A 22,609-nucleotide genomic window follows, 5' to 3' on the forward strand; every position below is an offset into this window, starting at 1 on the left:
TCTCCATCAGTAAGTGGACTATCAGGTCAAGAGGATACATGCCACACATTACCCACACCATGTGTGACACCTAGCTGAGCATTACACCATATTGGATGTTCTATTCATGTACCGGTAGGACACTCAACCACCTTCACTGAGTAGCTAAGTGGACATGTACGCCAACAGCACATATCAGCAAGCAACACATACAGCAATATTCCATGTCATGATGCCACAAACTGTTAGTTGACAGTTCCACTGTGAAGCCATGGCACTGTAATGATCAACAGTGAGCACATCATATTTGTCACACACACCTCATATTTGCCACGCACACCTCATGATTACTGAAAGAGAGCCAGCAATGTGCTTTGTTTGAGCTAGGTATTACACTTGTTCAAGCATGTGTGAGGTCTGTGGCTTATAAACATCTCACCCCAGCACGTTGTGGCTATTGTGGTAATAAGGTTCATGTCCAGACAGCACACAGCATGCATGGCTTGCAATTGTTGACATGGAGTATATGTAGGAGCTGTGGGTCACACATGGCTGTACATGTCATGGACATATCACCTGTAACTACTCAGGAACATACAGAGCATAGCTGTATTTCCCTGAGTCTGCCAATACAGGCCATGTGTGTAGGTCCTATGATCCTATTGTTTGGGTATGTTTGTAGATGTTGCATTTGGTGGACATGTCTAATGACATACATGCCACATGGATTGTTGTATGATATGATAGGTGTCATAGGTGACCAGTAGAGAGGGATTATTACCCCTGTTAACATAGATATCAAACCTTATGTACTGTTAGCATTCAGCAGCCATGGGCCTATCTTCCATGTGCATGTGTGTAATGAATGTAGCCACCTGTATGTACAAAGGACAACAACAGCTATGGTATTTTCATGTATGGTGTATGAGTGTGAGATGTACATATCCAGGGCAGGTACACCTAGGTCATATCCGACCATGAGGGCGTTATTTACTGGTGTATAGCAACAGTCAACTGTGTTACAGTTGACAACATCCAAGGGACCCTGGTATGTGTACAACTGAAGTGGTTAAAAACAGTGGTATTACTGAATTGCAGAACCCATTATGCAACTGTGTCAGTACATGGGTACTTTGTACAGTGGATGTAGGGCTAGGTACAGTCCACCAGTCGAAGGTTATTTGGTGTTGTACCATAATATTTCATACCACATTTATGGATGTGTGCTGGTAGTCTGAGGACAGGGTGGGGGATGTATATGAGGATAGAAGCTAGAATGTAGCTTTTACCACTGTCACCTGTACCTGACTCATCTGTGATGAATCATGTTGGAGTAGTGGTCTTTACTTGTGAGTAGCCTTTATGAATATGGGGACACCACCACCTGGAGTTGTCCATATCAGTGTTATGGCCCACATGTTTGGATCTGAGTTATATCGTGGTAGTGCTATTGTGCACTACAGAGCCTTCAGCCAGGTGTTCCTTACTGCACAGATATCAGTATTCCCCATTGTAGGTTCTGCATTGAGCAAGTGGATTATGAAAGCCACACATCTAGCACTGGTTAGCATAAAGCATCCAATGCAATTGTCTTGTAGGTGTCAGGGTGTTACTTCTGTGTTTAGGACATTTGCCTTGGAATGGCACTATATGGGTAAATGCAACCTAGATATTATCCACACTCCCTTGAATGATGGCTGCATGTGATATGTGACAAAGTCGTGTTTCCTTTCAGTCATGTCATCCTGGAATGACAGACACTGGACAATCTCATAACTACAGCAGGACATTGGCTCATTGTTTTGGTCAAGCAGTTGCCACTTGTACCATGACATCACTGTGAGTGGCAGTACTGTGCTTGGTATCAAATGCTACATCTAAGGTGATGGACAGCAGCAGACATTGTGTAGATGACCAATGTGAGATATACTTAGTGGAACAGTCCTGCTAATAATGACAACTACTAACACAGGCGGGCGAGGTCATCTTGACACCTGCACCTCAGTACCATTAGACAATGGAGTTCACATATTATGCTTGCACATGCCACTGTTCCAACTATGATGCCACTGTCCACAACCTGATATCAATGTATGCCTTTTGGGGCAGCTATGTGTGTAATATATGCTGTACTTCACATCCACCTGTGTGTCCCAGTTAACCAATTGTCTGTCACTTCCACACATGCATGATTGTGCATGCTTCACATATATGTGGCAGTACTTCATGCACATGTATGCATGTGTATCACACAGCACAGATGCAGATATATACTTTATGGACCACATACAGGTATCTGTTAGTAAATCTGTATGATCTGCATATATACTGGCATTTAAGATGTACATAGCTGTAAACCTGTGTGTTTACAATAGGAGTCCATTACAACGTGTTCTGTATGTATCAGTGTATGAGCATGCCCACTGTGGCCTTCTGTAGTTAGAATCAGAGTGCATCCCAAACAGCCCTGTGCTACTAAGTGTATGAGCGTGCCCACTGTCAACTTGTGTAATTGCAGTCAGTGCATCCCAAATGACCCTATGCTACTAAGTGTATGAGCATGCCCACTGACACCTTGTGTAATTGGAGTCAATGCATCCAAACAAGTCCTGTGATTCTAAATGTATGAGCATGCCCACTGTAACCCTGTATAGTGATAGTTGTAGTCCATTCCACAGATGGACATACTCCAGTACAGGGCATGCTGCACTACAAATACACCTCTCAAGCCTACCTACGTCTTACCTGCAGATGATGTGTCTTGTTTGTGCATACAGGTTGTAATGGACTCCTACTTTAAACACACAGGTTTACAGCTATGTACATCTTAACTGTCAGTCTCCCTGTTGATGTGCTCAGTCTTACAAGGGTATTCTGACTGCCTGGAAATGTGTAATCTCTGTGGTGTGTCTTGTAACTGCATAGTACTGTAATAGTGATCTGTAGATAGGCAGTAGTTCTGATCCCACCACTGGTAACTGTGTGTGTGTGTGTGTGTGTGTGTGTGTGTGTGTGTGTGTGTGTGTGTGTGTGTGTGTGTGTGTGTGTGTGTGTGTCTGAATCCTATCATAAAAGTGGGTTTTACTGCTTTCCAAAGAGAAACCACATTTTGCACTGGCCTTTATCCTTGTCATCTGCTAAACCACCCTTTCCACCCCCCTCCCCACTCCAAGTAATCATTAATGTGATGTCACCCAGCTCAGACGTAGAATCAGATTAACTGTAATTGTATGGGGTTTGTGGCATGTCCCCCAACTTCTTACCACTCTATTAGTAACCTTAACATAGGCAAGACTTGTAAGCACAATACTGGCAAGTGTTTGTGTGTGTGACTACCCTGTAGCCAGGCATACACATGTGTTATGTCTTTTAACATGCTGCACACCATGGTAGTCATCTGTGGTGAGTGAAGTCTACAGAATATTACATAGGTAGGAATAGAAAAGAATAGACAGTCAAGAATGACTACTGTTGGGTATGTTATTTTCCTGTGTCACTGTTGAGCAGTAGCACAGGAAAATAACATACCTGGGATGTATTTCCTTACCCATCATTCTCCCCAAACTCCGCAATCCCCAGGGTGTATTTCCTTACCCATCAGTCCCCACCCAAAACTCCACATGCACAACAACCATCCCTTCTCTGGTGAACTAATTAATATTTAAATGTTATAGTACAAGAGTTGCCTGTGTTTTGTGTACACTTCAATTCCTTTGGAATCCTTCTGTGTCACAAAGGGTGTTCAGAGCTGTTTATACATATGGCTATAAATGTCACTGTGTGTATATATATATATATATATATATATATATATATATATATATATATATATGTGTGTGTGTGTGTGTGTGTGTGTGTGTGTGTGTGTGTGTGTGTATGTACACATCACAGAAATGCATATATATATATATATATATATATATATATATATATATATATATATAGTATGTATTTATAACAGTTGTACATATGTAGATTTGTCTATGTTTTTTCACAAAGTACAGTATATTAAAAGGTACTGTACATATGTACACAACGTGACTGTCCCATGTGTTTTCAGTTCTGTGGAATACCTGAAGTAAATGTATATTCTAAAAACAATGAAACATGTATAGAACTCAGATGACTTAGTGGTAAGTCCCATAACTATGGTGTGCATGGTCCAGGGTTCAAGACCTGCAAGGGTTGTTAATAACATTGTTTAGGCCAGAATAAGGCAGATGTAAGCAAGTGAAAATGTGTTTACGTGACAGTAAGCAGCAGGTAAACACGTTGAAAAGAAATATAAAACATGCAGTACTCTTGAAATTCCCTTCTTTGGTAATCCTGCTGATGTCATTCATTGTGAAATACACCTTTGGAGAAGAAGTGATTCAGTAATGTCTGTGACGCATACTATGACTGCTGTAATGTAATAAACTAGTTAGGTAGGGGTTTGAATACCAGATATGACAGGTGTGTGTGTGCGTGTGGGTGACTTGTATCCTCTTTAGTGGTGGTTGTAAGTGTGTGATACTTGTGGGCAATGTGGAGGGGGTTATGCATATTTTGTATGTTGGCCATACTCTATATCACAATGTCAACCATACAGGGATAACAGATGTACATTAGCTGTGAGGCTGGGATGCAAAGCCATACCCATACATGTGACATCAACGGCAGCCAATCACAGTTAGCAGCCCCACTATTACCCAGAGCACACACTCAACCCATGTGTCATACGCACACACATGCATAGGCAACAACCAATATGTAGGTAGTACACTGCATATTGGCCACTGATAGTAACTATGCAGTGATAGCAATGGGCTACAGAGGGCATATCATCCTGGCCATCTGTCCAATATGCACGTACATGCACACAGTGCACCTCCACCATGTTCCCCAATGGACACCTGCACCACCTATGGTGTCTTCACATGTGACTCACAATGGACATACCATGCCTGATAACATGCTTACATCTGCTTTACAGTGCCTTAATCACTCTGTATCCATCTGCCCTTATTCTGCCTAGCAACAAAATAAACAACCTCTGCTAGGCTTGAACCCAGGACCATGCACACCATAACCAAAGTGATTTATCTCTAAGCCATCTCAGATATACATAACCCTGCTGTATTCACAAACATATCCGGCCCAATCATTCAACAGTACAGAGAATGTATTCCAGCATGTAGCTGTATGTGTGAGTGAGAATATATTAATGTCTACACAGATGGAAACCTTCCTGTAACTCTCCAGTAGTTGGACGAATCAATAGGATAGCATAAACACATTCGAATACACACTGCACTTTTATTTAAGCTTAAAATCTCCAGCTTTTCGTCAGTTTAAAAAAAAAACAACTTCCTCAGAAAGGAAAGAACGTCATGTCATTAAAACCCCTACTTATAGTTTTGTATCCCCTCACATGATCAAGTAGAATCAGAATACATTGCTATTGTGATTTCTGAAAACATCTATTTTTTTTTAGTTTTTTTTGTATTTTTATGAGTATAGTCATACACAGACATATCATAACATCATTATTATAGTTATGTAATTATACGATTTTCACGCAGAGTCCCGTATACCATGAATTACAATCAGAGTCTATCTAGGATGGCAAAGAGTAGTGTTATGGAGTTTAAGCCGTTACAGATGGTGTCCAGCTACTTTGTTTGAGTGTTATCCTGCACAATTATATGCATACATGTATTATAGTAATCGGACATTTTTTAAAGGTTTCAGAGTGTCTGCAGAGTTTGGCAAATATAATGTATTTTTCCGTTTCTCTCTTTTAGCGCTGACTAAATTGCCAGCTGAGTTTCACTCTACCAGATACATATATTCAATAGTCAGTTTTTCACAGTTTCAATAGATGTTTATAGTTGACAGTTTAAATAATTTCTTTTTATTTATTTGGTGATGAGTTCACTATTTTATCTCATTTTATTCTATAATGTATAGTACAAAATTATAGAGAATTAAGTTATCAGGGATTTCTATGCATATTTATATACATTTTTTCCAAAATAATTTTTCAACAAATTCAATTGTGTTTCGTTTTAAATAATACAGTGTCTGTACATAGTTTTTATCTTCTTAGATGTTTTAAAAAATCACAGTAGCAATGTATTCTGATTCTACTTGATCATGTGAGGGGATACAAAACTATAAGTAGGGGTTTTAATGACATGACGTTGTTTCCGTTCTGAGGAAGTTGTTTTTTTTGAAACTGATGAAAAGCTGGAGTTTTTAAGCTTAAATAAAAGTGTGGTGTGTATTCCACATTTCGAGTGAGTTTTTGCTATCCTATTGATTTGTCGAACTACCGGAGGGTTACTAGAAGGTTTCCGCTTGTTTTTGTTTCTTACAGTATTTTCTATTTTTGGTTTGTTTTGAATGTCTACACAGATACAGATGTATATATATATATATATATATATATATATATATATATATATATATATATATGCAGATATTTATATCTATATAGGTATATATGGACATACATCTGTAGATAAGGTGGGAACATAGCAGAAACATGTATGTCCACATGTACCATGAATGGGGTTGACAGGCACAAACAACATATGTCATGCACAAATAAGTATTCCCCCCACAGCCAAACATGTCTGCCCTGCAATACACTACCAGCTGTTGCAGATCCCATAACCAAGACCTTACACAACAAGGCCACAAAATGTTGACAGTACCCCATCCCACCTGTATGATGTTAGGCTGGTATCAGTAACATATCATGCTATCCCAAACAAAACCAAGACTCACTCCTCCAAGAAAAGGAAACCAGTCTGGTGGACCCGAGCTATAAACAAGCTATACAATAGAAGGAGGAAACTAGTACAGAAAAGAGTAAAATCCCATGAAGGGAAGACATCCCTGATCAGTATCTGCAAGAAACTACGTCCCCTCATAAAATCATCCAAGGCTAGCTTTGAAAGAAAAATTGCCATGGACTCCAAAGATAACCACAAGGCATTCTTTAGCTATGTCAAGAATCTAAGTGACACTTCTCAGATCTGCTCAGAGTTAGTGCAGAATGCACAAAATACACTGAACCGACCGATATAGCCACCATCCTGGCAGACAGGTTCAGTGCAAATTTCACCCCCCTCTCACCCCCAAAAGGGCCCATAACTATAACAGAAGAATGTAGTGCCACTGAAATCACCGAAACTCAGGTTAAAACAGCCCTTTCCAAAGTCAAAAACACAACATCAATGGGACCGGACGGTGTCCCAGGCTGCGTCCTACACAAGCTCAAAGATGAACAAACCCTGCATCTAAACACACTGTTTAAACTCAGCCTCTCCACAGGCTAAGTGCCCACAGAGTGGCACACAGCAACAGGTATTCTGCTCCACAAAGGTGGAGCCACAAAGGACCCCGGGAACTATCACCCTATAAGCCTGACTAGCTTGGTCTGCAAAGCTATGGAGTGCATCACCATGGATCTCATTAACAGAGACATTGGAAACCTCCAAACACTGAACCCAACCCAGTTCAGCTTTGTTAAGGACAGATCATGCCTCCTAAACCTGGTGGACTTCTTTGAGACAGTTACCAAGGCTATAGATGAGGGAAAGGTGGTCCATACAGCCTACCTAGACCACGCAAAGGCCTTCGACACTATTCCCCACTCAGGTATTATAGACAAGCTCACCAGCTTGAACATAAACCCCTACATCACGAGATGAGTTGCCAACTGGCTCACGGACAGAACCCACATGGTAAGAGTTGCAGGAGCTAGGTCTGACTCTAAACCTGTTACAAGTGGCATTCCCCAGGGCTCAGTCCAAGGACCCCTCCTGTTCGGCATATACTTCTCAGAGGTACAGGCAAGTACAGGAGGACTATGGCTCACCAAGTTCGCAGACGACTGAAAACTAGGGGCTATAATTGACTCTCTGGCTGACACAGACATCCTTCAAAAGGGTCTCACTGAGACAGATACCTGGTGTCAAAACCATGATCTCAAGCTAAATGCCAAAAAGTGCATAGTCATCCCCTTTGGAAAAAACAAAGTACCCACAAACTACCACATAGGTGATAGCCCCCTAAATATGGAAGACATAATAAGGGATCTGGGGACCCAGGTAGATAGTAGCCTCTCCTTTGATAATCATATTGCCAAAGTGGTTAGAAAATCCTTCTATGTGGCCCACCTAATCACAAAAGGGTTTGCATCCAGATCGAAAGAGGTCATTGGGCCCCTCTACGCATCACTCATCAGACGCATCATAGAGTATAATGCCCCATTTGGGATGCACCTTACAAGACACCTGCAACAACTGGAAAGACCACAAAAGTTCCTCACCAAGAGGATCACTGGTCTCAAGCAGATGCCCTATGCAGCTCGACTGAAGAAACTCCAGCTGTACTCGGTTGCATACCGCCTACTCAGAGGTGATCTCTGCCTGACATACAAGTCCATGTCCAACCCAGAATTGATGGACATGCTCCACCTAAAGAAAACCATATCCCCTCAAGCCACATGCTCCAGGGAGCTAAACCTCACCACAACAATAAATAGGACTTGCTGGAGGGATAGGTTCCTGTCCCAGAGACTTCCCATGCTCTGGAACAAGATTCCAGTCTACATTAGGCAGAGCTCCTTGCTAACCCTCTTCAAGAGAAACCTTGATGAGTGGATGGAAACAGAAAGTTTACCCCATGGATCACTTCAATGGCTCTGCTGGACAGAGGCACAGGGAACTAATCTAAGGGGGCGGTGAAAGCTAACACATTCTGGCTAGGCTTATAAATGTCTTTGGGCAGATAGCCTAGTACCTACCTATGAACCTATGAACCTATCATGCAGTACAGTCAGGCTCATAATGACTCCCATTTTTCATAATGACTCCCATTTTTCAGTCATCTGTTACCTTTGTTAGCCAGAGTCTCATACTGTTGGCCTGTACTACAGAAATGTAGATTTAAAACAACAGTGGTCCCAGGACTGAACCCTGAGGTGCTCCACCTGTCACTTGTCTGTGGATGGCTTTGGAGATGGTTACACCTACAGTTTGGGTTCTGTCAGTAAGCCATATGACAAACCATTGAGTGGCATAGGGATGTATGGCCGGATTAGTATGTTAATCTATGTTTCCAGACTGGTGTATGGGATTGAAGGGCTTGGTGAAGTCCACATAGGCGTTGTGCACTGCCTTACCCTCTTCAACAGCTATGCAGACTGAGTCAAAGCAGACAATCGGTTTCAGGAGGCAAGAGTGGCCCTCCATGAGCCCAGTCTGTGTGGGATCCAGTGTTTGAAGGTTGCCAATGTCTGTGTTCCAAACCTCCATGATAATGCATTCCATGGAGACTCATCAGACTGATGTGACAGTAGTTCCAGGGATACAAGGTGGATCCCCCCTTGTGGAGTGGGATAACTACAGCTGTGCACCACTCAGTGGACACCAGTCCTGATGCAAGGTTATGATTACACAGTACAGTCTGGTCCCATGGATGATGTATTCTCAGCTGTGGATAGTGTGGTTTCTGCCTGTGTGGCCGTGATTACTGGCCAATGGAACTCTGTTCATATTTCCATGGGCCCTTTTGAGGGTAAGAGGGGTGACTGTGGCACTAAACCAATCTGCCAGGATATTGACACAGTCCATGGGAGTAGTTTGTGTAATGCCATTCTTTTGTAGCTCAGAGCACTTCTCAGCATTGCCAGTTAGATTCTGGACATAACTATAGAATGCTGTGTGGTTGTCTATGGAATCTGTGGTTAATTTAGTTATATAACCAGCTTTGGAGGATTCCATGAGGGATCTCAATGTCTTACTGTGGCTGGTAAGGGAGTTGTTTGCATCCCTGGAGGATCCGTTTTGCTTCAACAGTGTCTACCTTCTGTTGTATAATCTGTTAATGGCAGGAGACCACCAGACTGGCTTGCTTATTTGGGAGGTGAGCATTGTGGTTCCATGTGAGATGTCAGGAATCATGCACAAGTGGATGTGCTCATACAGTACCTTAGTGCAGGGTTCATCAGTAGAACTGTCGGCTCCTGTCTCCATGGGTGTCATAAACATTGTCCCTTCTGCCTTGAGTAGCATGAAGTTGGCTTTGAAGAGGTCTTTTTATGGACAACTGTATCTACATTGCTTTCACATGTTCACTTTGATTGGCTTATGGTGGGATTACTGTGGTGAAACCTCAGTCTCATGTACTGTTGTGATGGCTTAGTGGTTAGTTACTGTGACTGTGATGTACAGGGTCCTGGATTCATGATCTGCAAAGGTGGGTTATTTTGGTTCAGCCAGTACAGCAGTTAATGCATACAGACTAATTGTGGCAATTTAGGTTAGTCACACTCAATGCAATTCAAATTCCCTACAAATGCCCTACATTGGCAACCCTGCTGATGTCAATCACTGGGGAGTACACCTTTGGGGAAACAAGTACTTCAGCAAACCCTGTGGTGTGTGCTATAACAGTGTAATGCTGTAGTGTGATATAGAACTCTGGTAGGGGTTCTAGTCCCACACATGGGAGTTGTGGATGCCTTTGTGTCTGTTCCTATGCCTGTGTAGAGAGCACTGCATGTTTGGCTAGTCACGCTCACTACAATTCATTGGCCCTACTTTGGCAATCTGCTGATGTCACCCACCTAGAAATACACCTCTGGGGATGCTGTAACCCAGTAATCTCTGTAGTGTGTCCTGTAACTGTGTACTGCTGTAGTGTGGTAAAGTAGTTAGTTAGGTGTTCTAATCCTAGACCTGGCAATTGTGTGTGTTTGTCTGTCTGTCTCTGCCTGAGTAGAGAACAATGCTTTCTAGAGTAGTCACACTCCACACAATTCACATACTGAACTTTGCCAAGGCATTCAGGATTAGGGTGCTGATGTCACCCACCTGGAAATACACATCTGAGAACCTTGTAGCCCAGTAATCTCTGCAGTGCATGCTATAACTGCATAATGCTGTAGTGTGATGAACTAGTTAGGTAGGAGTTCTATTTCGAGACATAGCAGGTGCGTGTGTGTGTGTGTTTGTGTGTGTGTGTGTGTGTGTGTGTGTGTGCGTGTTTCTCAGTCATATCCTGTATGGAGGTGGCTGTGAGTGTCTAACAACTGGACTTGAGGAGTTGGTTTTGTACTTTTACTATATGGTGGCCATATTATATGTCACAATGTCCACCTGACGAGGATTAGAGATTTCAATCAGCCAAGAGACTGGGTTGGCAAACCATAACCCTACATCTGATAAAAGGCCTGGTGAACAAAGTAAGCAACCCTAATATTTCCCGGAATACAGTCTGAACCCATGTCTCATACAGAAACACACTTGGCTAGAAGACTGCCGCTACATTCCTAGTACCCTGCATATTGTTGACAGATAGCAAGCATGGTGTGATTGCAGTGGGCTGCAGAGGGCATGGCACCCTGTCCACCAGTATAATAGGCACATAATTGCTGACAATGCACCTTCACTATGTTCCTCACTGGACACCTGCAACATATGTGGTGCCATCAAATTGATCCACAAAGGACATACAATGCCTTACACACATGCCCTGTATGGACAGATGCCACTGACACCAAGGAATACCTGTATCATTTTTTTTTTTTTTTTTTATCATGCTATCAATGCAGGTGGCACTGGGCACCAGTACGTTTGTAAAAGAAATGGGCAGATATGGACCTCCCCTACACCCTTCCTCTACATCCCTAGCTATCTTGCCTACTGTCTTTCCCTCTTTGTGCCCCTTTTTCACCACCTTCCTGCAATAAGCATGCCTATGCCTGTTCACACGGGTAAGCACTTTTAAGCAGCAGTAGGTGGGTTTCAGCCTGTTTGTGCAGGGGTTAGCACTGCCTACACAGGTTGCATAATCTAGAAGCTAACTGAGTGTGAGAAACTGTAACTGGCTGTTAGCACTGCTTCCCAAAGCGCAAACACGCTCACTAGTATTCACATATGCTTACTACTGCTTATTTATGCTTATACATGCTTACTACTGCCTTGTTCATTATGACACTGACACTTCACATTTAATTGTTATTATGCAGGTTATACAGCAAACAGATGTCAAATATGTTCATCTACAGATTTCCAATGGAAGATGGTATGTGCTGTATTGGAATTTGAACCGGGAATGTCTGTTCATTAGGCAGATGCTCTAACCACTATACTATTGCTGTACTGTTTCATTTGCATAGATACCCATATACCCATGGATCCTAGTTCCCCAAACACCCACCCTAACACTTCATTGACACAGCAGTCATCCATTCTCCAGTTGGGAACACGGTATATCCACACCTCTACACATCGGCCACTCCCTGCTCCTCTGGACCCATCTTATGGGTTGACTCACTCCACATATCCTCAGACATCCCAACCTTTTAGTCCACAAACATTGGTGAAATGAGTGACTAATAGGACACTATTCCCATTTTTTAGGTTGTCCCACCTGGGACACACATATCTTTATTTCAAGATTAGACTCTATACTTCATTACTTCATCACTCCAGTTAACAAGACACTACAATAAATGAATAACTAAGACTATATGATAACGCACATGTTACATATGACAACTAATAATGTACGAGTTCGGCAAAATTATATTACAAATAAGACCGATTTAGTGATTGGCGTTGATGTAGCCAGCAAATCACAGGAATGACTCCACTATTTCATAATGAGAAAGTCCTCACATTTTATTTTTTTGAGAACAGTACTAACTTCAAACATAATACACACTTCTGAATTTTTGCAGATTCGTCTCTTCCCTCTATCTTCTCATAACTCTAATACTATAGTACTGCAATATACAACGGAAACATAACAGCAACTTATTTCGCCTTGGAATTTTATATCCCAGCAAAATCGTGCAAAATGTCGCAAATAAATAAATAATTAAAAACAAATAAATAAATTATATATATATATATATATATATATATATATATATATATATATATGGATGACAAGCATTTCATGAGACTCTAAGTAAGGCCTGCACTGTTACAAAGGTCATGCATTTTGCATGATATTGAGTCGGGATATATACGCCACAATGCAGAGAAGAGGGTCACCCTCTCTTCTGTACTGAACTATAAATAAATGTTTATTTATTTAACATCTGTTAACCAAGTATGCAGACTGTTCCAACGAGTCAGAACTCCATTCAGTCATGACTTGAGCCTTAGAGACCACACAACACAACTAACCATACACGAGAATCATACCCCTCAACCTCTTAATGTAAGAAGTCTAGCCAAAGCCAAATATAATTGGGGGGGGCAAAGATTGGGACATACTGGGATCAATTCAATAGCTCTGCTTGATAGAGGGTCAGTAAACTGATCAATGGGGCGGCGTAAGCTGACACATCTTGGCTAGGCTTATAAATGCCCTTGGGCAGATAGCCTAGTACCTACCTATGAACCTATGAACCTATTACATTTATGATTATGCACAACCTATTATTCTATCTACTGTCGAGGTTTGTAGAGGCAATTTCATGTTATTTATGTCTGCAAAAGGAATGAATGTGGTACAGGGAATGTACTTCTACATATAGACGCATGTATGTGTGTATGCATATATATTTATAATGAACTCGCTGACCTCCACGAGGCAGTCCAATTAGAACCGGGCCATACAACCCTGACACACCTGGCTCCATAATTTCATACCCATGGTTCCTCCACCTCACCCGAGTTTCACATACGCACAAACCATCCATTCTCCAGTTGCTATCCCAGCTGTAACACACCTCCACACAATGCCCTCTCCCCAGCGTTAGGGACCCTACACATATGTTGTCTCAAACCATGTATCATCAGGCTCTCCCAAACATTTAGTCCTTGAACATATCTGCCCTGGCTTGTGTAATGGTCGGAAGTCCAATTAACCAGCAATTTTTGGGTAGTTCCACCAGGGACTACCCTGTAATTGTTTGTAAGGTAGACTTAGCAGGTCGACAATGTTACTCCCACTGGTAGTATCCTGCCTGTGGTTTGAGAAGCAGTGATTTGCTCACCCCTGCCCAGCTTGATATGACATAAGATGACAGCACTAAATAATACAGGAGTTGCTGTTGTTTTCTTTCTCATTCTTTTTGTATGTTTTAATATCACAATGTTCATTCTTCATATATATATATATATATATATATATATATATATATATATATATATATATATATATATATATATATACACTACACATACATACACATGCACATACTTCTATATAATTATATACATTTCCTATGCTGTTGCATGACTGTGCTGGATGATATGTTTGTGATAATATCAGATTTAAGTATATCTGCCATTGCTTACTGGTAAACTGCTGTGGTGTGCAGGGTCCTGTGTTTGAGCTTTGCAGAGGCCATTTATTTTGTTGCCGGGCAGAACACAGGCCAATGGATAGAGAGTGATTAAAGCACTTTTAAGCAGTTGTGAGCGGGTGTGTGTAGGTTTACGCGATGGTAAGCAGTGCTAACTTCTGATTACAGTTTCTTAAATTCAGTTAGCTTCTACTATGCTTAATGTGTGTAGGCACTGCTTACACCCATGCAAATGCACTTAAATATGCTTACTAGTACATATATATGTTTACTACTGCTTATTTGTGCTTAAACCAGCTTACTAGTGCCTTATTCATTATAACACTACCACTTTAATCAAATTAAATTAATTAAACATTTAATGCAGTACTCCAGTTCACATTTACATGTTATTATGTAGGTTATACAGCAAAAAGATGTAAAACTATGTTCATATACACATTCCACATGGAAAATGATATGTGCTGTAGTGGGACTTGAACCATGCATGCCTATTTATTAGGCAGATGCTCTAACCACTACACTATTGACATTAACTTTTATTCACCTTGTTTTTTTTCTATTTGGATGATTTTGATGTGTAAGCTACGCTAAGCAAAGAGCAGCGACGTGCAAACACACTGCGCTTCACTTACACTTTAAATAACGAAGAAATACAAATGTAAAATAAGGACACGGGGAATTTAAATGTAATAGTTCTAGGGATGGGGGCTCAACATTCAACTACGTGCTTGTGTGTTTACTCCTTTGATTTTATTTCAGTGTTCCTGGACACTCTTGTATGCTTTGCACCATGGACACTGAATTAATTGCTTATTATTAGAGGCGGGCACTAATAGTAAGCATTTTAGTTTGTGCAACTGTGGGGACATGTTTAAGCCTCTGTGCCATGCTTAAACACACCTCCTGCACTTGCACACATTTCCTGTGCACGTAGAGGGTGCAACAGCGCACCCTCATAAATATTCATATGGTACTGCTGCACCATCTCTAAGGAGGACGCTCGGTGCAAGGCTGAAACCATCCTTGCACCGAGCTTCATGAATCCCGGCGATTCCTTTGATAATAGTGTTTATGTAATACTTGAAATTGTTACTACTAATATACTCCAGCTTGCAAGATGTCCTGCTTTGCATATCTCTACCAAAAATTCAACAAAAACTTGAAACTAACTCTCTAAGGTTTCATAAGCATTCATATACTCAGAAAAATATAGTCAATAACTGAAGATCATTTTATCACTTGCCTGTTGTGTTAGCAATTTCACCTTGGGAACATGGAACACAGTCAAAACAACATATGGGTTGACCCTTTCGGATTATTTTTCTATATCCCAGCATGCAACTTTCACTGCAGACTGATGAGGGTATCTAAAGATATGAGGCAGAAACACACAGTTTGGTGAATTGTCTTTACAAACAGATGTGTTACCTACATCTCTGAGCAGAGATAAACTACATGTCAAACAAGTTAAAATCTAAAACTTCATATTAGAGTAATCTTCTGGCATACCTGTCTCTAACAAAACACAGATCCCATGATTTTCAGTTTTTTAATCAGAAAAGTGACAATGTGCATAGCTAGTCACTGAACATAATACAAGGGATTAACCTTATAATGTATCTGTCGATCTTTCATCAAATCATGTATGACTGTGATTTTTACGTAAAAGAAAATGGCAAGTGATAGAATTTTAACAAATTGCAAAGAACTTATCATAAAAATGTGTATTTACATTTTAGTTTCAGGTCACAGAAAGATTATGTGCATAACGGTAGGTCACATAGAAGACTGCAGCAACACAGATTTATGGCAGTCAACAGTGCTGCCAACCACTGCTCGATTCTCTGTTTCAGCTCCTGGTGGAGTGCTCCTTCTTTGTGGAGCACCCATGTCCATGTGGGTTTTCAATGGGTAGTTGAGATTACTTGCACATCTCGGACATCGCAGGTATACTAATGCTCTAGCAAAGTACCCAATTGTCTGGTCTGTATATGCATAAATGTGAATGGCGTGTGTGTGTGTGTGTGTGTGTGTGTGTGTGTGTGTGTGTGTGTGTGTGTGTGTGTGTGTGTGTGTGTGTGTGTGCACCCTACAAATCTGTTGACCTTCTAGTGATGACTAACTTATTTATTTATTTATTTATTTATTTTACACCTGTTGACCAGGAAAGTCTGACTAGACAAATGTCCATTTTCAGTGAAGGCCTGGGGAGAAAAGCTCCATTTCCATACATGATCATGTTATTAAGGGCAGTGGCATTAACATACAAAACAGCTATAATAACATTAGTAAATATAGGCCACTAAGCACAGGCTCATAGTAAGATATACAATCAGAGGTATCACACTTCTTTAAGCATACAGTATATTACAGACTTATACATGCTTAATACATGCAGTATAATGCAGACTTATACACATAGAATATATACAGTTCTTAGCAGGCTCATAGATACATTATGCTGCCGTATGTGCTTATCAATGCAAACAGTTACATACATGTGATAAAGTCACTTTTGGACCAGAAACAGGGTGAGAAACTAGACTTGACATTTGCGAATGAATAGAGATATTGCTTGTATGTCTGTCTTTACCCAGGGGTGAGACAGGAGCATAGCCAGTGGTTCTTAAGGTGGGCTTTTAGCATTTTTTTAAAGTGTGTCGTGGAATTATTTGATGTTAGGTGGGCAGGTAGGGAATTCCAGAGTTTGGAAATGTAGCAGCTAAAGAGAAATTTTCCTGCCTCATTGCTATGTTTTAATAACTTCAGGGAGGTTAAGAGTGCTTGATCTCAAGGTTCTTGCTGTGATGTGAGGACGTATAAGATTTTGGAGGGCTGGGATTTTGTCTGAGTGGTAGTATAACTTGTGTGCTAGTGACACTTGATTGAGTTGAAGTAGTTGAGGGAACTCCAACCAGTTTAGGTTTTTGAGAGATTCACAGTGATGTGTTATATGTGATGATTCTGTTGCAAATTTAGCTATCTTATTGAAGCAGGATTCAAGTTTGTATAGTTCAGATTTACGGAGGTTAGTTAATACCAGGGATGCATAGAGGAGAGTAGATAGTAGGTCTTTCCTAGCTATTGTGGCTTTGGATAGCTCGGAGAGAAATTGCTTGTTGCGATACAGTAGTCCCAGTATTTTGCGAACTTTCTTTACAGTTTGGGCAATATGGAAGTCGAATTTTAAGTGGTTGTCTATTTCCACGCATAAAGGCTTGGTTTGGGTAGTTGGGGTAATAGCAGTTTTGTTATTAGAGGTGATAGTAAAGTTGTCTGTTTGGGGGAAGGATCTATAAGGGCTGAAGAGGAGTAATTTTGTTGGGGTGGCACATATGATTGTGGTGTCATCTGCGTATTGAATTATTGTGGCCTTTGGTGTGGACGATGAGAATTGATTGGTGAATAGAGTGAAGAGTAATGGGCCTAGGATAGAGCCTTGAGGGACTCCTATGGATACTGGTAGTAGAGAGGATATTTGGTTCTGCCATTTTACTGCCTGTTGTCAACCTGATAGATAGATCTTAAACTATGTGATGCATGAGAAACTGAGGTATAGGGTAGATAGTGTATGGAGAAGTTTATTGTGGTTTACCATATTGAATGCTTTAGATAAATCTAAGAATACGGCAAAGACTAGCTGTCCATTGTTTCTGCATTGATTTATGGTATTAGTGGATGCTATAAGTGAGGTGGTGGTACTATGAAAGGGTATAAAGCCATGCTGGTTTTTGGATAGCAAATTGTTTTTTTGAAGGTAATCCATGAGTTGTGTGTGAATGACCCATTCTGGGATTTTTGATAAGGGTGATATAATAGCAAAAGGAAGATAGTTGTTGAGTTCAAAGAAGTTACCTCCTTTTTAGTAGTGGTATGATATGGGAGGTTTTCCATATATGGGATACTTTGTGCTCGGAGATAGATCTGTTGATGAAAATTGCAACAGGGTAGGCTATAGCTGCTGCACCTATTTGGAGGTATTCTGTGGGTAGGTTATCTGCAGCCAGGGTGGTGGGTTTGAGGTTTTGGAGGAGTTTTTGAATAGTTATGCTTGACACTGGTTGAAAGGTAAAGTGGGAGTTATTATTTTGTGGTTCTTGTGGTTCATTTGTAGTTAGTATATTTGTTGAGGTAGGGGGACTGGTATTAAGTTGGTTATTAGCTAGGGCCTGGATTGTCTCAGTAAAGTATTTATTAAAGTGGGTGGGGATGTTATCATGGTCATTCCCAGTTATAGTTGTGGGGGTTGTAGTTTTCCCAGGTTGCAATACAGAGTTGATTGCAGCCCAGAACTTCTGTTTTATTCCATGCTTTCTTGTAGATGTTTGGTAATAGGTGATTTTGTCTATTTTGTTGCATTTTTTGGCTTTATTACGTAGTTGTAAGTATTTTTGTTTATCTAGTTGGGTTTTGTTCTTGTGAAATTCAATCCATGCTTTGTCCCTTTCTTTGTGAATTGATCTGGTAGGTTTAGTTAGGCAGGGGGCATATTTAGCTTTTATTCTTGTGGTTCTGGAGGGGGCATGATGATTCAGTATTTTTATGAAGGTTGTATTAAAGTACATTACAGCATCTTCTAAAGTTAACTGTTTTAGATGGGTCCAGTTGCAACATCTTAGGTCATAGATAAAGTAATTAGGGTTAAATTTCTTTTTTTCTAACTGTTAGAATAGATTCTACCTACCTTGTCACTCTGAATGGGATAAAATAGGTATCAGAAAATAGATTATTAAAGCTGGCACCTACTAAATCCTGCACCAGCTTGTACAATAAAGAGGAGAACTTTTTACACCTTAAAACAAATTTTTGGTGACAGTGGTTTGAAGCACACTATGTAAGACAGTGGACAGTTTTCCACAAATTGCCAACAGAATCAGTTATTTTCATAAGAAAAGTTGAGATGAGTGAAAAGAAAGATTAGGGTTGATGTCATGATCATTTTGCTTAGGATAGAGGAAAGCATTTTATTAATTAGTTTATTTATTTGTTTGCTTATTTATTTATTTATTTTATTCTATGTGTGAAATCTACTAATAAATACAATTGGAACAGGCATGTGTATGTAGTAATCTGATGCATTGCAGACATGACCAGCTACAGTATACAGTGAAGTTGGATACAAACCACCTGAGGAGATGAGATGCAACAATTACAACAGGATGAGGCAGCGAATGATGATGATAATGACAACAACAAATATATAAAGGGGGCAGGACACAGCTGTGAAACATACATACATATATTGTGCATGCCTTTTGTATACATTTGTTACTTCCCTTTTTCAGCAAATATTGCATTAGTTATGTGAGCCTACAGAGCCCTGGCAATGATATTTGGCAGCACTTCTCTGAATTACTTTGTCGCACACTATGGATATATGCCATCCTCTCACTTTAATATTGTAGATACTCAACGGCAGCATTACTTTCCTGATAGCATATTGTTTCTCTCCCAGACAAAATGATCCAAATCATATGAGTGTACGTAGCTTATGGAGAATACGTAGACATGTACCATCCAAAGAGTTTATAATATGGATTAACCTGAGGATTCCTTAACATCATCTACACATTGTGCAGAAGCTAACACGATCGATAGTGTTAGCATAGAAAGCAGTACTACTAATTAAATATGCAGGAAACCAAGTTAGTGGTATTTATACTACTAGGAGAAATTTGGCCAGGGCATTGGAGAACTCCCTCCTACTCTTTTGGATAGCCCAGGTGGATGTAAGAGCTCTCAGAGCACCTACAATCAATGCAGGCAGATGGGGCCTTAGTTTAAACATCTCAGAAGAAAAACACATTCAGGAGTGCAGGATCCCCCTTATACTGCACTGCAGTGTCAGAAATCCATCTACATGGTGTGGGAGGAGAGCTCACAGCCTTCTGCATCAAAGCAAGCATGCTAACTGATGCAGTACTAACACTGCTTTCAGGTTTTATAGCAGAAACGTAGATGACCATTTGCTAAATAGAACACAATAGTTGCACACTGCAACAGACTCAGCATTAGTAACAATAAATTTATCATCCCTTGAAGCTCACATTTGTTGAAAATACATTGAAACTCACATTAATTGAGAATGCACTCAATCAGTGGTTGATTAAGTGTACCTTTGTCCCTGGGATGTTTTCAAACCATGGGAACCCTGCATACATTTTAGGGCATTCATAAATGCATGTGTTATTTGAGTCACCTTCTTGATTTAATGTATTCCTTGTTAAGTACAACAATATTTAGAGAGCATTTTAAATTTGTAGTTTTGAACACTATTTTCCATTAATCAGTGAAACAAAATATATGAACTAATAAATGACAAAAGTGCCCATTTCAGAACATTTCAACTAACTCTAATAGCTAACTATTACGAATGGATCTAATAGTTGGTGTAGAGGACTAAGGCCATTGTCTCTTGTAGCCAAGGTACAGGGCTTCAGCCTGAGCAAGTTAATTAAGTAACCAACCCTTCTTAACTAGGGCATTAGAAACACACAGCGTATACCTCAATGATGTCCTGAAATTCACTTGGAGAAACACACAGCGCATACCTCACTGAAGTCCTGAAATTCACGTGGCTCAAGTTAACTATGCTGCTATGTTATTTAATAAGGTTTGACTGGAAGAGGTATCCATACTGCTGCTGCTCCATACCAGTACATTTTGGATAATCAGATCTCATGCATGGCTCTAAATGTGTGTGCTTAGTTCTCATTGGCTGGATAGCACATACAGACAGACAGAGAGAGAGAGAGAGACATACGCCGTGTGTAAGAAAAAGTTAAGTTAATGGTGAAAAACTACTTTTTTTTTTAATTAATGTTGTGGCCCACCCACAGAGCCATTGTTAACTAGGTCACATGATGCTGGATCTGGCTCTGTTTGGAGGAAGGTTTCAGCAGGTATGTGTGAATGTGCATGGCTGTGGCTAAAAGTGAGCACAATAAGCCCTATGAATGGATCATAATGGAGGAGAAACTATCACAACACATCTGTAAAATAAGTCATTATTGCCCACCAGTAATTATTTTGTATGCTGCTTCAATGTATATCAGATGGGATTGGAAAGGCTGCCTACCTAAGTCACAGTCACTTGACGAGTTTTAGCTAATGCCACCACACAACAATTTGTACAACAGTTTTGAAAAAGTACAGGTGCAAAGTTTGTGTGACAACATTATTGGAAATTGCCAAGTGAAATGTGCATTGTGCAACAGAAAACAGCAGTCATTGGATTACAACACTCAACATAATTCACAGAGAGCTGGAACATCAAATCAGGGTTACAGTGAACTAGCTGCAGGAGCTGACATAATAAATTTCTACCAGGCCTATATACCTCTCTTTTTGTCTTCTGCACATCATCTCTAACTTTCATTGTGAAATAGTCAGCAGAGCCATGCAGCTGAAGGTGAATTCTTAACAGGTTTGTCCAGATGATGAGAAATTAGAATTACTATTTCCAGCCTTTGAACAGAGATGCTGCATTTTTTGTGTGTGTACATACTCAGACAAGGTACATACTGCTGGATGCAAATACCTGCTTATGTAAGTCGCAGTCTCTAGACCTGTGCAATAGCTGCTGATGTCACAGAAACTCATAACAGTACTCAGAAAACACACAGTTCAAAGGATAACTTTGAGCTTGTGTTGTCATGCATATGGCCCTCTCAGAACAGAGTACAACAGTTTGGGGAGGTGGATATGGAGAGAAAGGTATGTGTCTCTGAGGATCCTTATTCTCAGAAATAGGCTTCCCATCCATGTGAAACAGAGCCCTTCCCTAACACCATTCAAGTGCAACCTGGATCAGTGGTTTGGAAATCATAAATTCACCCCTAGTCTGGCACGTATGTCTCTGTTGGAAAGAGGCAGCCATTAAGTCATGCTCTAACTAAATCTCTTAAAATAACCTCTAAGGCAAAATAAGTCATGGGATACATTTGGGTTGCATGACAAGGCTTATACAGGTCCCAGTGGTTGTTAGCTTAGTATACACCTATGAACCTGTGAAAATTATGTAGGGGATGTAATTTTTACTTTTTTTAAAACAAAGAGAAGAGCATTGGGAAAGGTATTTTTGAATTACAGGGGTAGGTTTATAGGGTAAGTTAGGTAGCAGGTGCAGACATACAGGACATACAAGACAGACAAGGATGGTGATGGGCACAAGAGGGAGGGGGACACCATGACTGGTGTTAGGTATGGGATTTTGGAGGTACATACCCATCTGACGTGTACACAATGGGCACCACTTACTCGTATTGTAGACACCTTGGGCAGTGTTGGATAGGGCAATGACTT

General features: G+C 40.5%; 1 protein-coding gene across 1 annotated transcript in view; it reads right to left on the bottom strand.

Annotated features, from left to right (window-relative positions):
* The window catches only part of LOC122810677 (vomeronasal type-2 receptor 26-like), a 168,087-nt gene that overhangs the window by 79,647 nt on the left and 65,831 nt on the right, over positions 1-22,609 (bottom strand). The window contains exon 3 of the mRNA XM_044082247.1: positions 15,542-15,672. Coding sequence (XP_043938182.1) covers positions 15,542-15,672 — 131 coding nt within the window. The remainder of the gene's footprint in view (positions 1-15,541; positions 15,673-22,609) is intronic.

The sequence above is a fragment of the Protopterus annectens genome, chromosome 9.part0 (genome assembly GCF_019279795.1).
Source record: "Protopterus annectens isolate FY-2018-M chromosome 9.part0, PAN1.0, whole genome shotgun sequence".
In the NCBI taxonomy this organism is placed as follows: Eukaryota; Metazoa; Chordata; order Ceratodontiformes; family Protopteridae; genus Protopterus; species Protopterus annectens.